The sequence below is a fragment of the Centruroides vittatus genome, unplaced genomic scaffold (genome assembly GCF_030686945.1).
Source record: "Centruroides vittatus isolate TY-2023 unplaced genomic scaffold, ASM3068694v2 contig_487, whole genome shotgun sequence".
Lineage (NCBI taxonomy): Eukaryota > Metazoa > Arthropoda > Arachnida > Scorpiones > Buthidae > Centruroides > Centruroides vittatus.
The window spans coordinates 149,986-159,732 of record NW_027122275.1 but is presented as its reverse complement, the minus strand read 5'-3'; the positions used below and the strand labels follow the sequence as shown (position 1 = coordinate 159,732).

Here is a 9,747-nt window from a genome sequence, read left to right as displayed (position 1 = left end):
TTTTCTGGACTTTCTATTTTTGTACACGTAAAGGTTTAACTTAACTTGTTTTTTTTCTTGACATTAAAATTTAATCTGAATATTATAGACTTGTTAGTGTCAATTCAGGAAACATTTAGAAAAATCACTTTTTTCAGATATCGAAAACTTTCTTCGATTCGTCTTCGAATTCTATTGGTTCAAGCCGTTTTCATTTTAGTATTTTTTTCAAATTTGGGTAAAGATAAAGTCATTAGAAGCTAGATTCGAGGGCTTCAAATGCTTCCGGATATATTTGATCCGTCTCTCATCATCCGGCCGTCCATATTATTTTGGAACTGAGGAATTCATAATGTGTATTTAACAGGGCTTTTTTAAAAAAAACTCTTTCCGCCCTGTGGGTACTAAGAGGGCCTCTTTTAGTATGCCATTATGGGTTCGGGCAGGCCCACAATGGGGCGACCGGGTGGTGAGGGACGGGGCCCGACATATCCGAACGAACCACCCCCCGAAAACTTTCTGGAGATTATTCCCGGGATCGAATCCCGGGAATAATCCCCAGATAATTATCCCCTGGATTCGATCCCGGGTCCCCCAGAGCGGTAGGCTGCCACCTTGACCGCTCGCCCATCCGGCCGTCTATTTAAAATGGCTGTGGAGTCGGAGTCGTAAAGTTTTGGTATTTTAGTCGGAGTCGGAGTCATCAAAAATCCCTCCGATTCCGACTCCTTTTTACTTTCTCAACTTGTTATGTATATTTTTAAAAAAACAAAAAGTATTTGAATCGTGTCACATTTGACTCTCCGAGTTTTTTGCAAATCTATATGTTTCGAGATCCTATAAACCCAAAAAATTTCAAATAAAGGGAAAAATTCGCGCGTCCACGCGCGTATGTTGGCGTCTAATTTGTTTAATTTCTTTATTTTGTTCTGAACTATTAAACAATATCTCAGAATGAGAAAACTTTAATTAAGAAACAAAATTTGGCACAGTAGCATTTATATAAAGGACATTAAATTTACATAGAATGAGTCAAATGCGAAAGCACGTAACCACTTCGATGTGAGGTTTCCGTAACGGTATAAAAAGAAAGTCTCGTGCGCGAGAAGAAATTAAAAAGAAATGAAAAAATTGGACAGCCGTGACCAAAATTCGAACCTGGGTTATTTCGGCCACAACGCAATATTTTCACCACGGCCATGCGTCTGACGAATGGTACGCTTTCGAGTGACTGGATTGTCGCTGACTGCTGTGAACGAGGCATTCGACCGTCGCGATATTGTAGTTGACCTTTTCGCGGCAATTTGAAAGCAATGGTAGAAAAATCTCTTGCATTGTATAGTACTTGAAATGGACGGAAGACAACGCGATCTGAGTTGGAACGTTTCAAAGGCATAGAAAGTAAGCTGTCGTCGCAGGTTCAGAGTTAAATGAGCATGGAAAAGAAAGTGTTTCCGTTCCTCGGTAGTATAGTGGTGAGTATCCCCGCCTGTCACGCGGGAGACCGGGGTTCGATTCCCCGCCGGATGTTTTAAATGTATATTAAGTGGTGTGTATAAGCGTTTTATCAGTTGTTTTAGGTTCCGTATTATGTATAAGTGTTAGAAGGTCAGTTGTGTTATAGTTTGCTAGTGTCATTTTGTAGTATTTGTGAACTATAACGAAAAATATATCGCTCCTTTGTCTGCTGCCACGTGTTCGGACCGTTCGCCATTGTTTCATTTACAACTGGTTCAAAGTTACAGGTAAATTTTGGAACTGTTTCGTGTACACGTGTTTATAAGACTATTCAGGTAATTTTATACGTCGACTAAATTCTCTGATTGTTTGGAAATTTTTTTTTCTATGTTAAAGATTGTTTAATGTAAGAAGCATGTACTAATTACGGTATTACGTATCAATTGTTTAAACGTTATATAGATGTGTTTTGTAACGATCTCTTATAAACTTATGTTAAAACGTGAAATTATATTCGCGTTAATTCTTTCACTTAGTTGTTAATATTTGCTTGTTATAAAATGAACACTGTAACGGGTAACGAAAACAACAACGCGAGTCAGTCAATTGTCTGTTATGTCGACACCGCCGTATTTAGGTGTCGTTTCGAAAATTGTAACTTCTTTAGTTTTTTAAGCAAAGGAATTCAACAGCACTATACTTCTCATAAGAAAAAATTAGAGGTTAAATGGTGCTGTGATTCTTGCGATATTTATTATATATCAAGAAAAGAACTGATCGACCACAGGTTCAACGTGCACGACCAACCATTGCCCCAGGCTCCTTCTCCGCTGATACCAACCGACCTTCCCCCTGGGGTGCAAGCGTTCGACTACAACATCGGAAGCAACGTTAGAAAGTTTCCCTGCCCCTTCATTACCATGACAACATGCGAAATGGCAACTGATCGGGTTGATTCTCTATGTAGACATTGTTTAACTGCTCACAAAACCTATATTCGTCCAATATATCAATGTCAACAGTGCCATTTCCGCTCGCATGTTGCGTACGATCTCAAGGCTCACGTATCACAGAACTGCCCAATCGCATCCGATAGCGATACTCATGAAGGGGATTTGACTGACGAGTTTTCGGAGTGTGAACGCGCACATCTGATTAAATCTATAGAGATAGTAGGCTGGAGAGTCGAAGATCTGAAACATCTGCTGCGCATGAAGGGAATAGTCAAATCGTTGGAGGAAATTAAGAACATGCTCGATAAGTTGGGACCGCGAAGGGACAGCATAAAAATTAAGAAAATGAAAAGAGGCTATAAACCTCCTAATAAGGATGTAACTAACGTTCCCGCAGTGAGATCTTCTCAATCAACAACAGATGGTCAACAACACACTCACAGTTTAGAAACTAATACCGGTGAAACAATAATAGCAATTGAGCCTAGTAGACGACTTACAGAAGATGAATGTCTTCTGCCACAATCAGTATCTGCTTTATGTCAGGAGGAAAATAACTGCGTAAATCTAAATAAACAAACGCTGAGTATCCCGAATAACTTACTCTTAGACGACAGGTCAGCGTCAGCCGCTGAAATTAATATATCTTCCGATATCGTAGCGACAAATGAGTACAGATTAGCCGACACTCAGCTACAGACTTCGATGTCTAACGATGTCGCCATGGATAATCTACACCAACCGGTCACCCCGAATAATACTAACGTCATAAATTCAGCCCACTACGAAACTGGATCAGAGGACTCCTTAGTACACCCTTGTGTTTTAAACCCTGACGCTACTGTTTTTATACCGACAACCCACCAACAATCAGACAACATCCCTACTTCGCAACAACAAATTGAAATCGCAAAAGCAGGAATTGGCCACCGACCCACGGGTGAGGAAAACGTCTTACAGGAGGACCCTGCTCTAATTACATCCTCCCTACATTCAACACGTGAGAGGACTCCTGTGTGGAAGCAGCAACTTCGTCCCCCTATAATTAAAACAGCCGAGGAATGGGATCAAGTGATAGAAACGATCAACGAAATCAGCACACGATTTAACATCGATGAACACGACAGCTGGCGTGACATCGAACAAAAAGACCGAAATCTACGATCGGCCCTGTATAGTATAATACGAGGTCTCACAAATAAAAGCGCAAGTAATGCCCCATCTCAACGCCAAATGCCGAACGGTAACATTTCGAGGCAAAACAACCCGCAAATTACTTACAACCGAAGAAACCAACCAAACGAATTAAATGAAATTAACACCCAACTAAGAAGTAACCATCTCACCTGTCGTGATAGGGGTAACCTCTTGAGAGCAAGGAGACGCATAACGGACGAGAGATCTTCCACATTTTGGAGACGAAAATATCAGTATCGACCAAAAGAAGTATTTAAACAACTGATCGAGGAAGAAATATCACCCAGATGTCAACTTCCAACTGATGTAGTGGAAGAGACATTCAAAAAACGATACTCTAACGAAAAAGGGGGAAAACTAGATCACGCTTCTGCACCAAATGACAGAAAATTTGCCTTGAGGGAACCATCTGAAAAGGATATAGATGCTATACTGAAGAAGTTTAATCAAAACTCCAGTGCCGGATTCGATGGAATCACGTATAAAATATGGAGGATGTTCCCACCACTACACAAATGGCTATCCAAACTATTTATCAGTTGCTATAAACATAAAAAGATCCCGACAGAATGGCAACTATCGAAAATAATTCTCCTCCACAAAAAGGGTGACACAAACGAGATCAGCAATTGGAGACCAATTAGCCTACAGCTAACGATTGCTAAACTATATTCATCCCTCATCGAAAGGCTGATAAGAGAAGTAGTGACAGAAGAACAGCTTATCTCCAACAACCAAAAAGGGTTTATGCCAACCCAGGGATGCATGGAACATGATTATGCAATACATGCTTTCATCAGACATGCCAGAAGAACTAATGGAGATATATATGTATGCTCCTATGATTTTAAAGATGCCTTTGGATCAATTGACCATAATCTGATAGAAAAAGCCCTCATTTCACATGGCTTTGACAACGAAGCCACAGAATGCGTCATGTCTCTCTATGAAAACGTTCAGTTCTGGGTGCAAACTGAGAACGGCTCGACTAACTTGATACGACAGAAAAGAGGAGTTAGGCAGGGCGACCCCTCTTCTCCGCTAATATATAATTTAGTAGTTGATCATTTATCACGCATATTAAATAAGCACCCGAAAACCAGTTTAGGCTTTAATCACCTTCTATATGCGGATGATCTAACGATTCTTGCAGAAACACCACAATTGTTTCGCCTTCTACACGAAGAGGTACTAAAGTTCTGTGAGGCAACAACGATAGATATAAATCCTCTCAAATGCAAAATACTCGCAAATAAAGGCCGTGGAAAAGGTAGAGGAAGGAGACAAGACATAAGAGCTTTTAAGTTATATATCAACAACACGCCCATCCCTACCTGTAGTAACAACGACGCCATAAAGTACCTAGGAAATAGGTTAGGGACACAACAAAAATGTCTATACTCATCTTTTCACGATCTGCTGAAAGACACAAAGCGTCTGCTAAACAAGACTGCCAACTGTTGCCTGAACATCTTTCAAAAAAACCATGCCATTAAAACATTTATAATACCGAGATGGGAATACTTTATCAGAATAAATGGTCTAGGCATCTACCACTCCGACCTACTTGGCCGGGCGATAAGGTCAGCAGTTAGGAAATACATCAAATTACCGGCACACACTCATCGCGCTCTCTTCCACTGCAGAACGTTTGACGGAGGCCTAAACATCCCTGAGCCTTGGAGCTGGAGCTGTGCTGCACAAGTAAAACACGTGATCAGCTTGCTAAACTCAAAAGACACCACCATAAAGCAAATCATCAGAAATGAAATCACCACACTGCTGAGGTTAAGATACTACACTGAAAACATTCAAAATAAGTCACAAAACGAAATGATAGCCGAGTTCCTCAATGGTAAATTAGAAAATCAAAAAAAGGCTAGAACCATGGACTGTATGGATCCTACTGCTCACGCTCCTAAGGCATTTAATACTAGCAATGCTAAAGTGATATGTACAGACGAAGTCTTCGATGTCATAATTCCGAACCCATCAAATAGCAACGAAAGCCTACTTATCAGGCAAAACACTATAATACAGCAATTAAAATACCACAATCAATTACAGTTGGCAAATCATTGGCAATCAGCAGGTAGACAAGGTAAATTAATGGCTAGCTCGAGAAACTACGTATCGAACTCCTGGATTAATACAGGAGAGCTACATCCATCCGTATACAGCTTCTCTATCAAGGCAAGAATGGACTTACTTCCAACAAACAGAAACAAAAAATTCTGGAACATGTCTACAAACGACAGGTGTCCTCACTGCCAGCAGATAGAAGATATTCAACACCTTCTCTCATTCTGCCCATATTATTTACCCTTGAGACGTGAAAGACACGACAAAATTCTCGACCGAATTGCCAAAACAGTTAGGTATAACAACAGAGGTGAAAACATAAATGTAAGAATCAATAAGACAATTCCAGAAATGGAAAATGATTCTCTTCGCCCAGACATGGTTGTGGAAAATACACACACCAAAGAAGTAATTATTATAGATCTCGCAATAACAAATCAATATGGTGAAGACTGCCTTGTTAAAGCGAGACAAGCCAAAATAGACAAGTACGACCATATAAAAACCTTCTATGAAACGAAAGGTTATAAAGTTGTACTTGACGCGATAGTCTTTGGTGCTTTAGGTGCAACGGATACCCACAACACAAACCTATTTAAAAAATTAAACTCGCCTTGGAAATATGTGAAAAAAATGCACAAGTTTATTATTAACGACATCCTTCGTGCAGGTCACAACATATGGCGAAAAAGATGTACACGATGATAACCTTATTTCAACAATCAATATCTATGTGTATAATTTAATTTGCAATCTATTGTAATAACAAATATTTCGTGAAATAGTTATGTTAACATATGTACTATTATATATTATATATATTTTTTAATTTTTGTGTAAATGCCCCTGAGCTCATTGACTCTGGGCAGTCTCAGTAAGGCTTTCATTCATAATTTAACAATTGTAACAATTGCCTAATACTAATTTCTCCCCAATTACAAAATATTGTATTATTATATGCAATTTGTACATATAATTGAAAAATAAATAAAGGTTCGATTCCCCGCCGGGGAGAAAAGAATTTTTTTTTCTCTCCTTCTTTTTTTGTTTCCACCGCTGTACTACGTTTCCAACGAAATGTGTCATGTCTCTCTATGAATGGTTCGACTAACTTGATACGACAGAAAAGAGGAGTTAGGCAGGGCGACCCTTCTTCTCCGCTAATATATAATTTAGTAGTTGATCATCTATCACGCATATTAAATAAGCACCCGAAAACCAGTTTAGGCTTCAATCACCTTCTATACGCGGATGATCTAACGATCCTTGCAGAAACACCACAATTGTTTCGCCTACTACACGAAGAGGTACTAAAGTTCTGTGAGGCAACAACAATAGATATAAATCCTCTCAAATGCAAAATACTCGCAAATAAAGGCCGAGGAAAAGGTAGAGGAAGGAGACAAGACATAAGAGCTTTTAAGTTATATATCAACAACACGCCCATCCCTACCTGTAGTAACAACGACGCCATAAAGTACCTAGGAAATAGGTTAGGGACACAACAACAATGTCTATACTCATCTTTTCACGATCTACTGAAAGACACAAAGCGTCTGCTAAACAAGACTGCCAACTGTTGCCTGAACATCTTTCAAAAAAACCATGTCATTAAAACATTTATAATACCGAGATGGGAATACTTTATCAGAATAAATGGTCTAGGCATCTACCACTCCGACCTACTTGGCCGGGCGATAAGGTCAGCAGTTAGGAAATACATCAAATTACCGGCACACACTCATCGCGCTCTCTTCCACTGCAGAACGTTTGACGGAGGCCTAAACATCCCTGAGCCTTGGAGTTGGAGCTGTGCTGCACAAGTAAAACACGTGATCAGCTTGCTAAACTCAAAAGACACCACCATAAAGCAAATCATCAGAAATGAAATCACCACACTGCTGAGGTTAAGATACTACACTGAAAACATTCAAAATAAGTCACAAAACGAAATGATAGCCGAGTTCCTCAATGGTAAATTAGAAAATCAAAAAAAGGCAAGAACCATGGATTGTATGGATCCTACTGCACACGCTCCTAAGGCATTTAATACTAGCAATGCTAAAGTGATATGTACAGACGAAGTCTTCGATGTCATGGTTCCGAATCCATCAAATAGCAACGAAAGCCTACTTATCAGGCAAAACACTATAATACAGCAATTAAAATACCACAATCAATTACAGTTGGCAAATCATTGGCAATCAGCAGGTAGACAAGGTAAATTAATGGCTAGCTCGAGAAACTATGTATCGAACTCCTGGATTAATACAGGAGAGCTACATCCATCCCTATACAGCTTCTCTATCAAGGCAAGAATGGACTTACTTCCAACAAACAACAACAAAAAGTTCTGGAACATGACTACGAACGACAGGTGTTCTCACTGCCAGCAGATAGAAGATATTCAACACCTTCTCTCATTCTGCCCTTATTATCTACCCTTGAGACGTGAAAGACACGACAAGATTCTGGACCGAATTGCCAAAACAGTTAGATATAACAACAGAGGTGAAAACATAAATGTGAGAATCAATCAGACAATTCCAGAAATGGAAAATGATACTCTTCGCCCAGATATAGTTGTGGAAGATACACACACCAAAGAGGTAATCATTATAGATCTCGCAATAACAAATCAATATGGTGAAGACTGCCTAGTTAAAGCGAGACAAGCCAAAATAGATAAGTACGAACATATAAAAACCTTCTACGAAACGAAAGGTTATAAAGTTGTACTTGACGCGATAGTCTTTGGTGCATTAGGTGCAACGGATACCCACAACACACAACTATTTAAAAAATTAAACTCGCCTTGGAAATATGTGAAAAAGATGCACAAGTTTATTATTAACGACATCCTTCGTGCAAGTCACAACATATGGCGAAAAAGATGTACACGATCATAACCTTATATCAACAATCAATAACTATGTGTATAATTTAATATGCATACTATTGTAATAACAAATATTTTGTGCAATAGTTATGTTAATATATGTACTATTATATATTATATATAATTTTTGTGTAAATGCCCCTGAGCTCAATGACTCTGGGCAGACTCAGTAAGGCTTTCATTCAAAATTGTAACAATTGTAACAATTGCCTAATACTAATTTCTCCCCAATTACAAAATAATGTATTATTATATGCGATTTGTACATATAATTGAAAAATAAATAAGGGTTCGATTCCCCGCCGGCGAGGAAAGAATTTTTTTTCTCTCCTTTTTTTGTTTCCATCGCTGTACAACGTTTCCGTCAAATTTAGAAATTTTGTTGGACGTTACTTTTCGCAAACGGTAATGTTTATAGCAATTCATAAATTTCTATCGCCTTTTAATTTCACTACCTCGGATTAAAGCAATCAAAACGCCGTTGAAATTACGTTTTCGGAACCTATGTTGCTCGTTTGGCGATAGGATTTTGCGCAACTTCTTTTCGTTTTGTTATGAAAAAGCGCAACTCATAGCGATAAGCCGGTCAAATTGCGAATCTTTTTATCGACTCTGTTATTGGCAGTAAATTATGATAAGTTCGACGAAGGGCGTGCTATTCGCAGTAATGGATGACGTCAAAAAGTTCGCAGCTCACGCGATTCGTCAACAAATGCAAAGAGGGCGGCGTACTGAACTCAAAAAGAATTTTTCGTCGACCGGTATACGAAAACATCGATCGCAGTCGGCAGGATTCGAACCTGCGCGGGAACAACCCAATGGATTTCAAGTCCATCGCCTTAACCACTCGGCCACGACTGCTTCTGGAGGACAGCCGATATATTTTCCGTTGTCAACGCGCACTTCTTCATGCTAAAGCAATACGCTTCGCGTAAGAAACATTTTCATTTCAACCGAATCAAGTACAGGCTTGACATACAACATAAAATACAGTACGTAATTGATTTTGTACCTAGTTGCCTTTTCGTGTTGCTGTTTGCAACGAAACTTTGAATCAACAGATATGTTTAGATGCGCTCGAAATGCAGTTTATTTTGGTAGATTGCAATAGCGAAATTCGTATCGCGATTTAAGTGACGTTCAGAAAGTCGCAAAACGTTTCTTTCTCCACGCTGTTGT

At 39.2% G+C, this 9,747-nt stretch overlaps 1 protein-coding gene and 1 non-coding gene across 2 annotated transcripts; one reads left to right on the top strand and one right to left on the bottom strand.

Annotated features, from left to right (window-relative positions):
• The first annotated feature begins 7,621 nt into the window (after nucleotides 1-7,621).
• Nucleotides 7,622-8,578, top strand: LOC136978058 (uncharacterized). The gene has a single exon (XM_067273701.1). It carries the CDS (start codon nucleotides 7,622-7,624, stop codon nucleotides 8,576-8,578), a length of 957 nt encoding a protein of 318 aa, XP_067129802.1.
• Nucleotides 8,579-9,347: 769 nt separating this feature from the next.
• TRNAS-UGA (transfer RNA serine (anticodon UGA)) lies at nucleotides 9,348-9,429 on the bottom strand. The gene has a single exon. It is a non-coding gene; the product is annotated as a tRNA-Ser (tRNA).
• Nucleotides 9,430-9,747: the final 318 nt, after the last annotated feature.

Bases quoted from the DNA above. Each gene is read 5' to 3' on its own strand.
- LOC136978058 (XM_067273701.1), top strand. From the start codon at position 7,622: ATGATAGCCGAGTTCCTCAATGGTAAATTAGAAAATCAAAAAAAGGCA.